We start from the raw sequence: 19844 nt of genomic DNA on the forward strand, positions 1-19844 counted from the left end.
TGCAAAATGAGCATTGCTAATTCCCCAAATAGTTTTTCTGAAGAGTGGATGGCTTTCCAAAGGATTGTGCCTTAAAATTGATAGCTGTCTTAACTGACATGTTTATGCAGTATTTGCATTCATTATTGCCAATTAGCATTATGTGCTCAACTAGTTTTCACGGAGAAGGTAGATCTGGAAACCTGGGGTAGGATATTTTTAGAGGCTCTTTCTTGAACAGTGATACTATATTTCACATGATGCATTGCAAAGTAAAATAAAAATTATAGAAAGGTTTTAAAAATAAAAACAAAAAATCTAAGAAGAGCTGGTATTCAGAAGGAAGCATGAAAAGGCATAACATAAAAGATCCCTCTCATCCAAATTGCCCTAGATGTCCATTAACAGGCCAATGAAAGAATTCCGGTTTATAGGTTATTGTTTGTAAAGGCATCCAGATATTGGTGATCGACTTGTGCTATTACAGGATATTTATGTAAGAGGAATGTGATAGGTATTTTTGCTCCTTGCCTCAAATTCTTAAAGTGCTTGAAAGGAAAGTTAGCTAATAAACACAACCTTGTTGTTTACTCCCCAATTTCTTTTCTAATGCTTCACAAGTTTACAGTCACTTAGAAATGCCTTGTAGAAGATAACATTAAATATCTCTTGATAATGAGAGGCAAGTATCAGAATAATATTTCAATATTTATTGTTAGGCTATAGTCATCCAATTTGAGGGCTGCTGCATTTTAGAGGCTTTATTAACCCTTCGATCCTTTCAAGGATCATTTTATTAATTGCTTCAAGCATTCCTGCAGAATTTGGCCCAGGTTGTCATCTTCACTTTGTGATAAACTATATTTTTTTGGACAAGTCTAATTTGCTCTCATTTTCTGTGTCAGAAGATGACCAATAACTTTTGTAAGCCACTATATTTCAGGTATCATTTCATTTGCTTTCATATTTGTCATACAACCATCAAAATTCTGTGGATTAAGTATTAGTACTATCACAATTTTACATGCTATAAAAGTCTCAAAGGCATCAACTTTCTTGTCCAAGATCAAAGATCATGGAACTCATAAGGGAGTGGAGCCACAGTACCCAACTCAGAGACCTGACTTCAAGATCAAAGTCTGACTACTCCACTACACTATTTCTGGATCCCAGTCAAGGCCATCTAATGGATTAGCCTTAACTGTGGGCCTTCTTCATAGTATGGCTTCTCTTCAGGGGCTCAGGTACTAGTGGCAAACATCATAGCACCAGAAATTTTGTCTTCAAGTACCTGAAAGTATATGAAAATTGAGAAGTTCTTTCTTCAAAAGAAGAAAGGATGGGATGTAACCATCTGTGTGATGGACTAGAATTGTTCATTCTATAATGGAGATCCTACATGTAGCTCTGCTGGATGTCTTTGTTGAATGATTGCTCAAACCCATTTAATCCTGGGATTATCTGACTCCCAGGAAAGATACGCATCTGGTGATACATATAATGAATAAAAACTGTCCTCTTGACTGGGCGTGGTGGCTCATGCCTGTAATCCCAGCACTTTGGGAGGCCAAGGCAGGCGGATCACAAGGTCAGGAGATCAAGACCATCCTGGCTAACACAGTGAAAACCCATCTCTACTAAAAATACAAAAAATTAGATGGGTGTGGTGGCAGGTGCCTGTAGTCCCAGCTACTTGGGAGGCTGAAGCAGGAGAATTGCTTGAACACAGGAGGCAGAGGTTGCAGTGAGCCAAGATCACACCACTGCAGTCCAGCCTGGGTGAGAGAGAGAGACTCTTCTCACAAAAAGAAAACTGTCCTCTTTTCCCTAAGATGGCTTAATTTTTTGGTAAATGGTTCAAGCAAAAGTGAAGACACAGAAAGTGCTAAGAAATTGGGATGACCTGGGGAGGTGCAGGATACATTCTAGACTCAGGTCTCTATCGGTGAATTAGTTGTACTAGATCAATTTTTAAAGTGCATCATGTTTCATGTTCCCTAAGCAGAAAAAGACTAGATTTACGTGGTTTAATACGTTAGTAAGTTATATTTATATAATTAACATATATAGGATCAAGATTTAAGATATATAAGATACTTTATATCCAAATATTGAGTTTTAAATATTAATAAGATATCTATCTTAAATACTGCTTTAAATGTTTAAGTCAATGTAGTAATTATCCTCATTGAAGGTATTTTATCCATCATGTTCAGCCTCATCCCTGACATATCCCTTCATGCCTCTAAGTGATTTTTCAAATAAACCCAGTCCTTCATATATCACCTTCACACTTAAAAGTTATTTTTGTGACCAAGATAATATAATTTTTTACTCTTTAGAGAGGTCATTATTGTATCAGTCTTTGGAAATAAGTTGTTACCTTTAAATTTAACCCTATTGAATTACCTAATGATTATTGCCAATCGATACTCTATAGAGCAACAGTATCAACAGGCTAAAATTGTAGACTGGAGTAAAACAATTTTGCAAATATTGAAAAGAAGGGAAAAATTCCCAAGTAATTTATTTCATCATTCCTTATTAATGTAACATTATTAAAAAATCTTTTCTTCAATATAAACAACTTAAAGGAATCTTGCATGTTATAATTTTCCATTCAAGCAGTTCTCTTATCTTTCCTCCAAAAGTGTTGGAAGTTGGGGGATAATTTGTCTGTTACAACATACAGAATAGTTGGAATTTCTCACTGATTTACAACTCCCTTAGCTTACCAGGTAGCAGCTGCTTATCTCGGATGTGCAGAGCATGAAAATCTACTATTCCTCTGCATATGTAATTTAAACAATCAGAAAATGTGATGTATCTACAGGATTCTTATTACTTGGCCCAGATGTCTTTTAGAATGCATCATAAATGTTACATAAAGTGTAATCCTTATGCCTGGAAAATATTTAAATTTGAGAACTTTAAGAGGGAAATGGGGACCCACTTATTAATGTGTAGTAAATTGGAAAATTACTTATTTTTAGACTCTATCTCATATAATACTTTATTTGCCTTCAAATAAGACCACCTTGTTCAGCTTTCTCTGAAGATATCATGCATCAAGGTGGTTTTTCTTCTGCCCCCAGTGAAGAGAGAGCTCGGTCAACAATTTATAGATGCCATGAGGGCTTTCAGAGGCCAATTCTGTCCCTTGGGATCCTTTAGCACAGACACATCCAGTGTTTTCAGTTTCATTGATAAGCCACATCTTTGGCATTGACAATGACAGCTACCATGTTAATTTGTATAGAATTTTTAAAAAATCTGCTTCTAGTTTCTATCAGTCAGAAAATATGCAAGGATACTATTCCTACTTGATTTGCATTTTTAGAGACTAGAACAAATTTTACAAACCATGATAAAAATGATGTATCTTGTAACCTAGTTTAAGCAGAAAGAAGCTGAGTAGGTTCATTTTATAACCATTCAATATATCAGAACAGAATTGTCCACTCTGCCTGGAATAACCACCTATCCACCTAATTTCTACTCGGTCAGTGCCTACCCATCTTACAGGCCAACTCAAACGCCTCCTCCATGAAGTCTTTCGTATGGTACTCAGAGAACGTTTTCCTTAACCACCTTGGCACTTGTCTCGAAACAGGGTGCTGTAGTGAAATAAGTACTTGTATAGTTGTTAGGATGTCAGAATTCTAGTTTTACCTATGTCATAAACTACCTGGGTGAAGTTTTCCAGGTTTCATAACCTCTGTGGAGTCTACACAAATGCAAAACAACTGATTAGGAAGTTGGGGCTGAGATAGATAAGGTAGCATCCAAGGTCACTGAACTAGGAAGTGTTGAGTTTTACTCCAAAGTGAGGTCTTTCTGCTTCTAAAAACCATGCTCTTTTCCGTTATACTATGATAACCTCAAATACTAGAATAGTTTTGATGAGTACTGTTTTGTAATATTCCAGGAACATAACTAAAACCAGCAAGTAGAATCTGTTTAATATAATAACATGTACTTTGAGGTTCCAAGAAGAGCGTGTGATATGCAGCATTTCTCACATGTGTGTGACCATGAAACTGCCTTTTCTTGGAATCTCTTCTGAGATATCCTTTTGGAACTGGTGGATTAAGGCATCGTGTTTCCAAAAGCAGAGCCCCCAAAATGCAACTGTGTTAAATAGTTACAGAAAGACAAAAATTATCAATCATTAATGAAATTTCTGTATCAACCAGTTTTCTCAATTAACAGATTTAAGAACGCTAATTTCAACCTACCAAGCCTGATAGTTTTTACTTATGTGAGCCCAGCTGCTAGCTGAAAAAGACCATCATGGTTGTGTGCCCACATTAGGAAGACATTTAACAGTTGGAAGAGGCATCAGGGCAGGATTTCAGGGAGGGAAGGAAGGGTGTATGTGAACTTGGAGGGCACAACAGGTAAGTGTCTAAGGCAAAGGACAGCTTCTTGGAGTTTAAACAGTTCTAACTAGTCCCTTAACTCAATCCCAGATCTGATGCTTTACTTATCCCTTGGATTAGTTTTCTTCTACTACATAACAAACTACCACTAATTTAAAAGCATAAAACAACACTTATTTATTATGTCACAAGACTGAAACCAAAGTGTTGGCCAGAGTGTGTTCTCTGGAGCTCAGAGTCCTTTTCTAAGTTTATTCAGGTTGTTGACACCATTTGGTTCCTTATTGCTTTAGGACTAAGGTCTCAATTTTCTTGCTGGCTGTTGGCCAGAGGTCACTCTCAGCTCCCAAAAGCCACCTACAGGTCCCAGATACATGACCCCCTCTATAGGAAGCTCATAGACGGGCTGTTTGCTTTCCTCTAGGCCAGGAGAAAAGGTGCCTCCAGACAAGAGCTATCTGCTCTCATTTGAGGACCACCTGATTAGGTCAGGCCCACCCAGAAAAATCTCTTAATTGATTGAGTCAACTGATTAGGGACATTAATTACATCAGCAGGGTCCCTTTTGTCTTATAATCGCTGAAGGAATTCAATCAGATAGTTTTCAGTCCTTAAAATTCTGTTAGTCCACTTAATTTATTAGCAACCACTGCAGTCTGGCACATTTCTGTGGGATTTCATGTTGGATATAAGGATTAATACTGAAATGGCAAATTCTTATTGGACAGTTTGAAACCAGAAGCAGGTAGGCAGGCAGGAGCCTTCCTGATTGTACCACTATACAGGCTGGTCTATATGTTACTCTGACTCAAGGCTGGCTCTGTTATACCAAAGCAATTTAATTGTGAAACAATTTTATTTAATTTTGAAATAAAGATATTATAAAATCATACAACTTTAGGACTTGGGGAAAAAAAACAAAATTAAAGGTAATCAACATACAATCATTTCCTTGTAGCTTTCCTACAAGGCATTTCCTACTCAGCTCCTTTGATCGACCCCTTCACCATTAGTCAGTTATGACTAGCAGAGGGTCATTCTTCACTCTGAACTGAAATCTGTCATTTGGTAGCTTCTTCCTGCTGATTCTAGAGCTATGCCTGAGAGCCAAAGCAAACAGAAAAAGAGTCTAATTCTACTCTCACCTGATAGTTTTTTTGTTGTTTTGTTTTGTTTTTTGTTTGAGGTGAAGTTTTGTTCTTATTGCCCAGGTTGGAGTGCAATGGTGGGATCTCAACTTACTGAAACTTCCACCTCCCAGTTTTAAGCGATTCTCCTGCCTCAGCCTCCCAAGTAGCTGCGATTATAGGCGCCTGCCACTACGCCCAGCTAATTCTTTGTATTTTTAGTACAGATGGGGTTTCACCATGTTGGCAAGGCTGGTCTCCAACTCCTGACCTCAGGTGATCCACCCACCTTGTCCTCCCAAGGTGCTGGAATTACAAGCATGAGCCACTGTGCCCAGCCTCTGACAGCTCTTTTAATGCTTGAAGCTGGTGATTGTGACTCCCCTGAGTGGAAGAGGCTGTTGTAAATTTCCAGTACACAATTTATTAGGCTACTAGAGAAGTTCTTTACTATCTTAGAAGAAAGGGGAACTTATCAATGTATTTTATAGAGTCCATCACAACAGGCAAGCATTTTGTGCATGTGTGTTAACCCAGGTTTTCTTAAAAAATAAAAGTGTTGATCAGGACTGCTTTCAGATGGATCTGATCATGCATTCCTTATTTTGTTTATAGAGTGAACGAGAAACCATCACTTTCTTCGCACAAGAGGACAGCACTTTCCCTGCACAGACTGGCCCCAAAGCCTTCAAAATTCCCTACTCCATCAGACAGCGGATTTGTGCTACATTTGATACCCCCAATGCCAAAGGCAAGGACTGGCAGATGTTAGCACAGAAAAACAGCATCAACAGGTAATTGGGGACACCTTCTGGAAGAAGATGTTACTAAGAGAACTTGGAAACATAAAGTGGGCTAAGTGAAACCATGTAGTTTCTGAGCCCCAATATTTTTATGAGTTCCTCTGGCCATATTTCATGTGTGTTCCCACTAAGTGGAGAAAGAGCAAGAATATAACAGTAGGCCAAGCGTGGTGGCTCACGCCTGAAATCCCAGCACTTTGGGAGACTGAGGCAGACAAATGACTTGAGCCTAGAAGTTTGAGACCAGCCTGGGCAACATGGTGAAACCCCATCTCCACAAAAAAATATAAATAAGTAGCTGGGCATGGTGGTGCATGCCAGTAATCCCAGCTGCCTGGGAGGCTGAGGTGAGAGGATCACTTGAACCTGGGTGGTCAAGGCTGCAGAGAGCCAAGATTGCACCACTGCACTCCAACATGGGCACCAGAGTAAGACTCCGTCTCCAAAAAAAAAAAAAGAGAAAGACACCCTGTGTGACATTTCCTGCTACCCCATTCTGCCTTTTGCAACATTATAGAAAATCCTTACTTTGGTTCTTGGTACCATCTCTAGGTTTGCTAACTGGGTCACCCAAATGGGCATTTAGACTATGTTATCTTGGAGATTGTGAGCGAACAGAGCACTTTCTTAAGCCAGTGATGCAGAAACAAACAAGCAAATTTCTCACATCTCCCCTCTACTATCGGGTAATCTTAAGTGTTCTTTAACCCTTAATGAGGACACACTCAACCTACAAAATCAATTGCCTGAATAGGAATAAAAAAAGTTTGAGGATAACTTTTGGGTCTGAAGCCAGAGGATGTAAAATAAGCAAAAGCTTGCCTAGGCACCATGAATCAACATGCTGCTAAAACTGACACTGCTCATTACTGCACTAACATTTCTAGTTGAGAGTAGAATAGAGAGATCCATAATGGGCTTTATTACTTTAGATGAGACAGGCAGGGGTGATGCTCTCCAGGGCAACACTGATGGCCAGGCAGGTCTGGGCTCAGCTTGAGGGATACGCAGCATCCCTGCATTGAAAAATGACATCTCCTCTCCCTATAAGCCCTCTGAATGCCCCAAAATGAATAGAGAACATATTTTGCCAGAACCATTTTATTTCTCTTTCCTTTGGTACTATTTTTTTTTTTCCTTTCAGGCAAAGCCTTATTTTCTTACTGTTTGGTTTGCTCTGTCATTTTCATTTTCTGTTCTTTATTTTCACAGACATCCTACCTGACTCTTTCTTCTCTGAAAGGGAGGGTAGATGTCTGCCAAGAAGGGATGGAGTGCTGCTCTCTGTTTCAAAAGGGATCCAGAAGCCAAGAATGAAGGACACAACTAGAAATCAGTCAGGCTCAGAGAGGAAAGTCAAGACGGAGGCATTTCTGCAAGAGAAAACTGAATTTACAGAGACAGGCAAGCCCAAAAAGAATAGACACATGTTTGAAAAGGCATATATTGAAAATGAAAGAAACAAAAATGTATGAGTGTACGGGGAAAAAATTAGATTGAATATTTCCCAGCAACTCTGACAAAAGATGAGATGTCTTGTCTATAATCAGTGAACACCATGACTGTGTCAATTTCCCTTTCTGATCAACATGGATCCAAAAATGAAAAATGAACCCAGAAAACATAACATGGTTAAAAAAGAACAGTGAACGGGACTCAGAAGATCTGCATGAGAGCCTTGATTCTGTTACCAATACCAGTCTGCCTAAATGAGTCACTTACTATCCCTGTGTTTCTTTTTCTAGAAATGCAATTGAATCTGAACTATGTTAAGTCTAATTCGTGCTGGCTATAAAAGTTGATGATTGTTTAAGTCACCATTTAGAAAAAATAATTGTCTCAAAATACCTGTGTGCCCATAGATGCTATCATTAATTTGCTGAATGAGCATGTACATGTTCCTACCTTATTACATTTTATTCTCCATTTATAGTACACATAAGAGGACTACAGGGAGTACCTCCAAAATCATCAGTTTCTGACCTTGCACAGTAGGGAAAATGCATTTCAAACTGGGAGACTTCAGTTTAACAACCTTTTATATCTGGACACTTATGAGCAGTCAGTGACTACCCCGGAACCAACTGCCCCCTTCTGTGTCTGGGGCCATCCATAAAACCTGAGTGCCCATATGCCTGTTGGTTTACTTGTTTTTGTTTTTCTCTAAGATCCCATCTCCAGGAAAATTTTGTTGACATAATTCATATAACCTATTTCATGGAAAATTTCTAACACAGTACCCAGAATATGTAGATTCTTAATAAATGCTAGTTTTTCCCCCTTGACATTTTCACAATCCATAGCAAGTTAGAATAGCATGAATATATGGAATCTACTTCTATCTTTAAATCTTATATAGCCTGGCTCACACCTGTAATCCAAAGTGGAAGTGTCGCTTGAGGCCGCAAGTTCAAGGCCAGCCTGCACTTAGGGAGAACCCTGTATCTACAAAGAATTAACAAATTAGCTGGGTGCGGTGACTCATGCCTGTAATCGCAGCACTTTGGGAGGCCAAGGTGGGTGGATCACAAGGTCAGGAGTTCGAGACCAGCCTGACCAACATGGTAAAACCCTGTCTCTACTAAAAATACAAAAATTAGCTGGGCATGGTGGCAGGCACCTGTAATCCCTTCTACTCTGGAGGCTGTGGCAGGAGAATTGCTTGAACCCAGGAGGCGGAGGTTGCAGTGAGCCAAGATCATGCCACTGCATTCTAGCCGGGGTGACAGAGAGAGACTCCGTCTCAACAAATTAGCCAGGCATAGTGGTGTATGCCTCTTGCCCCAGCTATTTGGAAGGCTGAGGCAGGAGGATTGCTTGAGCCCAGGAGTTTGAGGCTACAGTGAGCTATGATTGCGCCACTGCACTCCAGCCTAGGTGACAGAGCAAGACCCTGATTCAAAACAATAATATTAAATAAATGAAAACCTTATACAGTGAACATGTCAATTTCACTGAGTGTCATTCCCTACCTTTTTCTTTAATCTCTAGCTTTACTCTCAAAAAGTAGTTGAATTATGGAGTAAAAATGATTTAAACTAAGAGCCAGCGAACTTATTTTTTCTGTAAAGGACCAGACAGGAAAGAGTTTAGGCCATATGGGATCTGTCGCAACTACTCGGCAACTATTCAACTCTGATGCTGTAACAGGAAAGCAGCCAGAGAGAGTCTGTAAACAAATAGACATGACTGTGGGCCAGTGTGCTGTATTCACAAAAATAGACAACGACCCATATTTGGCCTACAGTCTGTAGTTTGCTGACCCCTGATTTAAGTGAATTTGCCTTGATTTAGTAAAACTTCCATAGGATGTTATTGGCTCTATCTTCAAGTGAAAGAAGAAGGGAGGAAAAGAAAGGGGGAAGAAGATGTGTACAAGATGCAGACAGAGCACCAGCTTCACACGCAGACCACTAAGTGTGGCTACTTGGTGACCATGGGCTCTAGGCATTTTCATTCTTGTGTCTGGAGATTTACTATGATCACACTAAACTAGCTTCCTTCATTCTGCAGGTTAGAAAACACATTCTAACCTTCAAATAATGGGTATGAGGCTGCCATTTCCAAAAACATCAGCCTTCATGTCTTAAGTAGTACTGAGAAAGCTGACAATGTCAGTATGTCTGAGTAAGGATATTTTTATAATTTGAGAAAGTAAAATGAAATCTTTTAACAGGGCCACCAAAATACTTGGAGAAGAATAGGAGAAAACTACTCACAGCCATCTTGCACTCTGTTAGCTAATTCTATTTTGCAGAAATTGTTAAGTTCCCTTTCTGTTTTTAGTACTGTCCCAAAGACAACAGGGATTTTTTTGGATGTAATCTGTCACAACTTCCCATTGTGAAAACCCCAAACCATTGTCTTTGCCCTCTTATGATTCCAAATAATATAGTCTAGAACTAATAGTAAATGTTTTAATACATAGAAATCTAAAATTGTCTCTCTGCCAATATGATTGAGTAAGAAAGCTATGATTAGCTTAGGATTTCATCAACCCTGAGATCACAAAAAGGTGACCACAGTGTACATAGTCATTCTCCTCAGGCAGTTCACCTGCCTTGATCTTGTGACAACACTTTCGCCTGGCTCTTCCCCTCCATCCAATTCCAAAAAGCGTTTAAAAGCTAGTAAAACTACTGCCCTCAAATCATTAAGGAAGACTTTCAAAACAAGTGGAAGAAAACATTTGCTTTTACTTTATTGCCAGTGACAATGTTTTCTTACCCTCCTTTTGGTAAATGCAAATGTCACCGATGATGATACGCCTTTTTGCCAATCGTGTTTCTACTTAGATCTGAATAGGAAAGAAAAGACAGGGAATGTAAAGTTAAAAGCTTAGCAGTCGATGAGGATGCGAGAAATGTCAGGAGTGTGTGCTGTACGGCTGGCAACACAGGTGGCCTTGCCGCTCGCCTGGCATATGGATCACACTAAATAAGCTACACAGCCTAGCAAAGAATGTCATAGATAACAGTTGCAGTTATAGATTCTGTGAGCAAACTTTGACTATTACTCAGAGTTCATACTTGCTGCATTTCAAAGCTGAGATTGCACATTTATTCTGAAAATTCAGCTGTAATAACTCCATTTCAACACTCTTGGCCACCTGTGATTGGTAGATGTAAAATAAGGAATTGGTCATGCAGGGGGTAGGTGGTAGGGAGCAATGCAGAGGACTTAACAAATTAAATGTTGGAAACTAACTGCTTTACATGGAAGTGTTCCACCATATCTAAACTTCCACAGTGCTTTGTATTTTTTAGATACTTTTTATTTTTTAATTACAGTTAAACGTATGGAGAGAGGACCATCTACTTGGGGGTTATTCAATAAATATTTTTCTAATGAATGATATGAACTCTTTCACAGGAGAGTGGCTTTTGTTTGTTTTGAGATGGAGTCTTTCTCTGTTGCCCACGCTGGAGTGCAGTGCCACAATCTCAGCTTACTGCAACCCCCACTTCCTGGGTTCAAGCGATTCTCCTGCCTCAGCCTCCAGAGTAGCTGGGATTACAAGCATGAGCCACCAGGCCTGGCTAGTTTTTGTATTTTTGCAGAGATGGGGTTTCACCATGTGGGGCAGGCTGGTCTCGAACTCCTGGTCTCAAGTAATCTTCCTGCCTCGGCCTCCCAAAGTGCTAAGATTACAGGCATGTGCCACCACGCCTAGCCAGGGGAGTGTTCTTGACCCTAAAAACCTGCTTCCTAATAAACAGAATTGATATGAACAAGCATCAAGGGATCTTGAAAGTGAGTCTTAAAACAGGCTACATGGCTGATATTTTGGAAGATTCGTGTCTTTTCCCTCAGATCTTAACAGTACCTGAAATTCTACTATTAGATCATTCTTCTGTGATGCCTCCTAATTTTCATATTCCAGAAACCCTTGTGAAAACACAGCCAGCTTGACCAAAAGTTGCTATGGGAACAGATTCATGAGATGGGAAGAGATCCATGAGATATGGGCAGATGAGTAGAGGGGAGGCCGCCACATTGGAAGAAAAGATTCCAAAATGGAAAGCAGCAGATAAATGATATCTTATTAACAGTTTTTCCCAGTGCCCTCCTCAATAGTATATTTGTTTGAACATGTATAAGCACTTCCCTGGGAAAACATATTTCTTATTGGTCTGCTAGTTAAAATGTTTCAAACACACTTCAGATTTGAGAGTTAATGGGTTATGGTGTAAAAACTGTATACGTGAAATTCCTCATATCTCATGGCTGACATGCTGTGCTATAATTTGTTTCCTATGAAATCTTTTAACAGGGCCTTTAATGAGAAACAGAATCTTCTCTCATTGAGGTGCTATCTTTTCATTTCCTCTGTCCATCCTATTCATTGAATGCAAAGGAACAGTGAGATGGCCAGAAGGTGGAGGGAAAGGATGGAGGAAGGCCCTAAGGCAGCTTAGCAATCTGTTTCTGAATAACTGTTGAGAACTCACCTGAGGTAGCAGAATCCTAGAGCCAGGTTTCTTTGAAGTGAAGGAAGAAGGGAGGAAAAAAGAGAAGAAGATGAGTACAAGATGCAGACAGAGCACCGGCTTCACAGGCAGATCACTAAGTGTGGTTACGTGGTGACCGTGGGCTCTAGGTATTTTCATTCTTGTGTTTGGGGATTTACTATGATCACACTAAACTAAGCTTTCTTGGTTCTGCAGGTTAGAAAACACATTCTAACCTTCAAATAATGGGTGTGAGGCTGCCATTTCCAAAAACATCAGCCTTCATGTCTTAAGTAGTACTGAGAAAGCTGACAATGTCAGAATATCTGAGTAAGGATGTTTTTATAATTTGAGAAATTAAAATCCTATGAATGATTTATCTAATTTATGAGAAAATATTTTAAGTGATTAACTATTTCCTTTTATTTACTTGTCAAGTTTTATTACCTGGTTCTAGAAACCAGATGACTCTTCTAAGAAGAATGATTGGATAGGGAGATAGTATTATACGTAGGTCGTTGTGGTCAAAAATACAATGAAGCCCAAATCAGATTTTTTTGGTTCTGGTCCAGTGTGGACTTACGCAGGGTCCAAAATTAAAAAGTCCTTGCCATGAAGCCAGAGGGACCCAACACAGCAAAGTGGTAGAGATTTGGGCTTCATTTTGTCAAAGCCAATGACTCATGAAACTGCCCGCTAATATGAAGCTGAACACAGACAGCTCTGGGACACACTTAGCCATGAACAAGCTGTATATGGTTTCTAAGTGGCAGGTGCCCATCCTAAAGACAATGTGGAAAATAAACTTTTTATGTTCCTGCAAGAGAACTAAAGTTATGCTCCCACTGTGAGCTCCAGGGAATGCTGACAAGGGGTGTCACATTTCTTCTAGGCAGTGTGGGTGGGTGGCAGTGTGGGTGGGTGGCAGTGTGTGTGTGTGTGTGTGTGTGTGTGTGCGCGCGCGCGCGCGCGCGCGCACTAGGCTTTGAAGGAAAAGGTTTCCTTCCTATAAACGAATGTTTTCAGAAAAGACAGGCATGCCAAAATCCCTTTATAGCCTAAATAGTCCCCTTCACAAATGCTGTTTCAAATAGTACTGAAAAAAGTTAACAATGTCAGTACATCTGAATAAGGATGTTTACATAATTTGAGACTGTAAAATCCTAGGAATGATTGTATCTAATTTATTAGTGTCCTTTAAGTGATTAACTGTTTCTTTTCAATTATTTGTGAGGTTTTATCATCTTTTCATTTCCCAAATTGAGAAACTGTTATAGGCTTATCCTGCCTGTCAGGAATGAAACTGGAGAATTGAAAACAGGGACTACAACCGACTCTGTTCTCATTTGGCAACAGACAGTCCTCAAGGATCCAGGGCTCTCATACATTTCCAAAAAAAGAATTCTTGCTTTTTTCCAAGAACCAGATAATGAAATAAGTAAAAGGATAATGATGAGGGAAATTTTATTGCCAAATTAATTGGCCTGAAATAATTAATGCACCACTTTTAGAACAAGGCAGACTGGAACTCAGCATGTTTTCAGGTGCCCATGTCCTTCCCTTTCGGGTTTTCCATGCCAGCTTCCTCTCACTGGAAGATCCCGGGGGGACAGCAGGAACTATACAGTGCTCATCTCTTGCTTAGTCTTTAAAACTGCAACACTGGCTTGCTTTATCCTGCGGGCTGCTTTGCTGCTTGTTGACTACCTAGTGAAGTTGAAGTTTGGGGATGAAAGCTTGATGAATGGGGCAAATGCTTATGGTGTGTTCAACTACTGCTCTTGAAGATAAATGGCTTTTCTCTTCTATTTGCATTTAAAGAGGCATATGGAAGGTTGGTTTTGGTCACATAAGAGGCTTTCATTAAATTAGACAATTAAAACGATAGCAGAGATATTAATATTTTTCCATTATGACTGTGTTTCAATTCTCTATCTGGAGGTATATAGTAGGATTATAAATTTTGTAATGATGTTTTCCAATTTATTACAGGCAGTTTAACTTTGTTTTTTACCTTTTGTACTGACAGACTACTCAAAAAGATTTTTTTTTTTTTTTTTTTTTTTTTTTTTTTTTTTTTTTTTGAGACGGAGCCTCACCCTGCCACCCAGGCTGGAGTGCAATGGTGCCATCTAGGCTCACTGAAACCCCTGCCTCCTGGGTTCAAGCGATTCTCCTGCCTCAGCCTCCCAAGTAGCTGGGATTACAGGCCCCTGCCACAACGGCCGACTAATTTTTTGTATTTTTAGTAGAGATGGGGTTTCACCATGTTGGCCAGGCTGGTCTTGAACTCCTGACCTTGTGATCCACCTTCCTCGGCCTCCCAAAGTGCTGGGATTACAAGCGTGAGCCATTGTGCCTGGCCCAGAAGATCTTTTAAAAATACGCTTTTTAATAGCTAAATTAAAAACAGTGGCCAGGCATGGTGGCTCACATCTATAGTCCCGGCACTTTGAGAAGCCAAGATGGGACAATCACTTGATCTCAGGGAGCTCAAGGTGAGCCCTGGCAACATAGTAAGACCCCATCTCTACCAAAAATAATTTTTTTAAAAAATTTAGCCAGGCATGGTGATGCTCACCTGTGGTCCTAGCTACTTGGGAGTCTGAGACAGGAGGATCACTTGAACCTGAGAGGTCAAAGCTGCAGTGAGCTATGATCGCACCACTGCACTCCAGCCTGGGCAATAGAGTGAGACCCTATCTTGGAAAAAAAAAAAAAAAAGAGTCATATGTAAGTAGCAACAATTTCTAAACAGTTAAACTTGCTGCCCTCATGTCACAGGTACAACTGCTCCCTTATATTTGAAAGTGTTGGGCAAAAGCCCAAATTCTGAAGGAAATTATTTCATGTACCTGGGTTGAGGTGACTTCTCTGCTAAGGATGTAGGGCTGCAACTCAAATGTGATCTCCTGGTATATTTCAGTATGAAATTCATTCTCACAAGCAGTCATGGGAAGAGCTTTACAGCTTGCAAATAGGTAGATTTTCCTCCTGGTACCATGGTTCTGAGTAACTGAAATAAAAGCTTTGTTATCTGGAATTTTGAATGAAAGCGAGGCCCTTACAGACTCAGAATGCTGAGCTGGGCTGACTCCACCTGGAAGTACAAGGTGCCCTTGGTAGCTCTTCAGTGTACCTCCCCAGGGCTAAGACAGAGCCTGAGCCTGTGCCTTCCTCTCCATTCCTGTTATCTAATCTCTTTGTTAACTGATGGAGGATTTAGATGTGCTAGTCCCTAAAACATTTGCATTTGAATACTCAGGGATTTGGGAAGATCTGAAAGCTTTCACAGTCCTAAAGAAAGGGTGGTATCTCTAGCCACTTTTCCTTTTCATAAAATTAGCCCTGTGTTGCAATAATTTATAAAGACCTATAAGGCAGAATTCTATCATGGTTCCTCAATTCTCTACCCCACCTTTATATCTCCAAAAAAAAAAAAAAAACAAAAAAACAGAAGGCTCAATAACTATTTCCAAAAATCCTCAAATCTAAGGTTTTATTATTTTAACAAGGTTATTAGTTTAAAGATACATTCTGAAAATTAAGACTCTATATAAAAATTTGGGTTTTAACTCATATCCACCATTGTAAGTTGGTCTATGTCTAGCAGGTGAAATTGGTAAGGTCAAGATTCAGAAGTTTCCAGTTCTGTCCTGGCTTCTACATAAAGCATGGGCTTTTAATTGAAGCCAAGGGATGGAGATAGAGAAGTCTCAGAAAGATGAAATTAATCATGGTAATAAAACAAATCCCCTGGAACTCAGGTGTATAGAAAGCATTTAAGCTCAAGAAAACAAAATTAAATTTAATAAACCATTAGTACTCAATGAACTTACATAGATGAATGTATTCAGCTGTCTTCGCCTAAGGTTTAATCTGCTTGTCTCTGTATTTTACAGTTTATCTGTGCTCACTCAGAGTTCCAAAGGAAAAGATAAAGTCATTGAGTCTATAGGGCTTAGGGAAATGAATTGAAGACAAAATGATGCTAAAGTGAATTCCTAAAATTTAGAGATTAGATTGTTTAGGCCAAGCACAACAGCTGAGACCTGTAATCTCAGCGCTTTGTGAGGCAAAGATGGGCTGATTACTGGAGGCCAGGAGTTCGAGACCAGCCTGTGCAACATGGCAAACCCCCATATCTACTAAAAATATAAAAATTAGCTGGACATGGTGGTACATGCCTGTCATCCCAGCTATTCGGGAGGCTGAAGCATAAGAATTGCTGAAACCTGGGAGGTGGAGGTTGCAGTGAACTGAGATCACACCACTGCACTCCAGCCTGGGAGACAGAATGAGACTCTGTCTCAAAACTAAAATAATTAATAAATAAAAAATAGAGAGTAGCTCATTTACATCTGCATGTTATATAACATCTTAATGACACTGCAAAAAATAAATCTTAGTTTTCAGAATTACCTCCATTGATTAGAATTTGAAAAGGCTATATCAAAAGGTTCCCTGGAATCAATGCATAAAAAAGTTAACAATCTGAAGCATCTAAGATGAAGGTAGTAAGTATTCACTTCCTTAAAAATTTGTCAAAGAAAAAAAGTTTCATTTTCAGGCATCTATCTGAATATTCAGGATTACTATTTTTGCTAATGTTCTGGTTCCATTTCAAGAAAAAAAAAATCAAGCACTCAGGAAATTGCTTAAAATCAACTATTGCTGTGAATTCTGTTTTGTAGTACTGTATTAACAACGTTCCCTGAATGGTGTGTACATTTACCTGCCGGTGTCCAAATGCACCAGCATGATGAGGAGAAATGGGTCACATAGAATAGGATCCAAATAATTTCACAAGGAGATGAGATAGATACATTGTATACCAATTTCATAAAATCATAATGCATTTGCACGCATGTAAGCAGCAAAATAATTCAACTCTCTTTGAGAAGTAGCCTATTGCATTGAGATTTTAGGTATATGTGTATATATATTTTTGAGATGAAGTCTTGCTCTGTCGCCCAGGTTGGAATGCAGTGGTGCAATCTTGGTTCACTGCAACCTCTGCTCCTGGGTTCAAGCAATTCTTGTGCTTCAGCCTCCCAAGTAGCTGGGACTACAGGCAACTGCCACCATCCCAGCTAATTTTTATATTTTTAGTAGAGACAGGGCTTTGGTCAGGCTGGTCTCGGACTCCTGACCTCAGGTGATCTGCCCACCTCGGCCTCCCAAAGTGCTGGGATTACAGGCATGAGCCATCATGCTGAGCCTATATATTATTCTATTGTAAACAGATAAATGTAGTTTAATAGCGAGAGAAACACGCTCACCCGTCCAAACCCAAAGAATAGACTCAGAGGCACAAAGAACAGAGAAAGTGAGACTTTTTAATAGCGGTCTTGCAAGATCAGGTGTCTGGTAGACAGGCATACCTGGGGCAGCTACAGAAGGTAATTTATCTCCTAGCACACAAGTCCCTCCTCCAGTTCCTCATTGCTCCAGTACTATGGGAACAATCTTCCTGGATGTCACCTAAGTTTCATTATCCTCCTTATAAGGTTATACCCTGTCACATTCCCCGCTTAAGTTTTGATTTCCCAATAATGAAACTTTCTTCCCTGTTATGGACTGACCCCTCCTCTACATTCTGTTCACTTATCGCGACCTTCTAGGTGCATGAGCTGTGTGGTTTGTTACATTCGTAGTGCTTAGATTTATAATGTCTTGAAAATGGCATTTAAAATACCATTTAAATGTTTTCTCACAATAGGATATCTGTTAACTGCAAAGCTGATTCTACTATTTTTAATAAGACCAATACATTCTTCTGTGTATGTATTAAAATTTAGCGGAATTTGAGATTTATGTTGTGCTGAATGTGCTTGTGTAAATTCAAGTATAAATTTAAAATTTGCTTTGGGGAGCACATTTCACTTGCTACAATATGTTCAGAGATCTGTGCCAAGAGAGTTATATTTCTGCCTCTTTTGATCATTTAGCTTCCTTTAGCCGTGGGTGCCTATTCCACAAATCAGGACATTTGCGGGACTTTTCAGAACCATGTGACTGGCAGGAGTCATTCTCCGGTCCTTCTCTTCCTTGAGGCAGGTGTACTCACCAATATTTTTAATATTGTGTTAAGACAATGATTCATCAGAAGCCTCAAAACCTACTTTTTATGCTTCTCTAACAGTTCTGTTATTGCGTTTTTATGCCCTGGTGTTCCTGTCATGTCTTGAAATGTCAAAGATCCCCAAACATTTACCTAGGATAAAGTTCTCAGAGTGCCTGAGGCAGGACACAGAGCTAGAGATTCAGCAACTTTGGCCATCTACTTGCTTATTTCAAATGCAGGAAGTTCCACCTGATATTCTTTCAAATCACTACTAGCTATGGAAACCTACTTTAGGTTATAAGACAGCAGAGGAGCGAGGTCAGCATGGTGGCCTGCAGGCCACATCTGACCCACCACCTGCTTGTATACAGCCCATGAGCTAAGGATAGTTTTCGCATTTTTAAATGGTCTGAAAAAAAGTCAAAAGAGTAATATTGTGCCACACATGAAATCTGTGTGACAATCAAATATCAGTGTGCCACATGAAGTTTTATTGGCACACAGCCACGCTTATTCACTTAACATATTGTTTCTGTTTTTGCAATACCAAGGCAGAGTAGAGTAGCAGCAACACTGAGCATATGTGGTCCCCAAAACCAAAAACATTGACTATCTGGTCATTTACAGAGAAAGTTTGTCAACCCCGGTATAGAATAGACTGTTAACTTTTAAGATAGTAGGATCACAAAGATTCTAGTAATTCCCATAGGGCAAAAGTTCATTGTTGTTCAATGGCAAATACAAAATGTAAATATAAATCCTTAATAAGGAGAAAGTACTGCTGTTTTGTCATTGTAGCTGTTGTTTTTAAAACAACAATAGAGATCATAAAGAATCATTTACCCATGCTAGAAACAAAAGAATGTCCATGGTCATCATTCTCATGATGGATATAAAAGAAGATTGTCACACAGGCGACCCATAGCCCACTCAGGCCTTGTCTCTCAGTTTGCCTCTCTCCTAGCTGTTCTTTCAGTTTGCCTTCTACCTGGGTTTTGTTGACAGTGTTTGTAGGAGTATATTGCAACTTTCCCTACAAACATCTCTACATGACAAGGAACAAGTGCCTATACTCAAAGTTGTTCGGTTTTGTTTTTGTCTTTTTTTGAGACAGGGTCTCACTGTTGCCCAGCCTGGAATGAAGTGGTACAATCATAGCCCACTGCAGCTTTGAACTTATGGGCTTACATGATCCTCCTACCGGAGCCTCCTGAGTAGCTGGGACTACAGGTGTGCACCACTGCACCCTGGCTAATTTATTTTATTTTTGTGGAGACAGAGGTCTTGCTGTGTTTTCCAGTCTGGTCTTGAACTCCTGGCCTCAAGTGATTCTCCCACCTGGGTCTCCCCAAATGCTGACATTATAGGCTTGAGCTACCATACTCAGCCAAAACAAATTTCTTTAATAAGAGGAACTCGGATCCCTTCAACTACTTAAGCAGGATTTGCTTTGCCATTTCTATTAGTATAGAAATGAATAACCATTAAAGAAAAAAGAAAAGGAGGAAGGAAAGAAAAGACAAAAGAAAAACTAG

General features: G+C 39.6%; 1 protein-coding gene across 8 annotated transcripts in view; it reads left to right on the plus strand.

The window, feature by feature from the left end:
• Positions 1–19844, plus strand: part of UNC5D (unc-5 netrin receptor D) — a 571089-nt gene that overhangs the window by 542721 nt on the left and 8524 nt on the right. For all 8 annotated transcript variants that reach the window (XM_001088208.5, XM_015145154.3, XM_015145153.3 and 5 more), the window contains one exon: positions 6104–6282. In XM_001088208.5, the coding sequence (XP_001088208.2) occupies positions 6104–6282 (179 nt within the window). The remainder of the gene's footprint in view (positions 1–6103; positions 6283–19844) is intronic.

Source organism: Macaca mulatta, chromosome 8 (genome assembly GCF_049350105.2).
Source record: "Macaca mulatta isolate MMU2019108-1 chromosome 8, T2T-MMU8v2.0, whole genome shotgun sequence".
NCBI lineage: Eukaryota > Metazoa > Chordata > Mammalia > Primates > Cercopithecidae > Macaca > Macaca mulatta.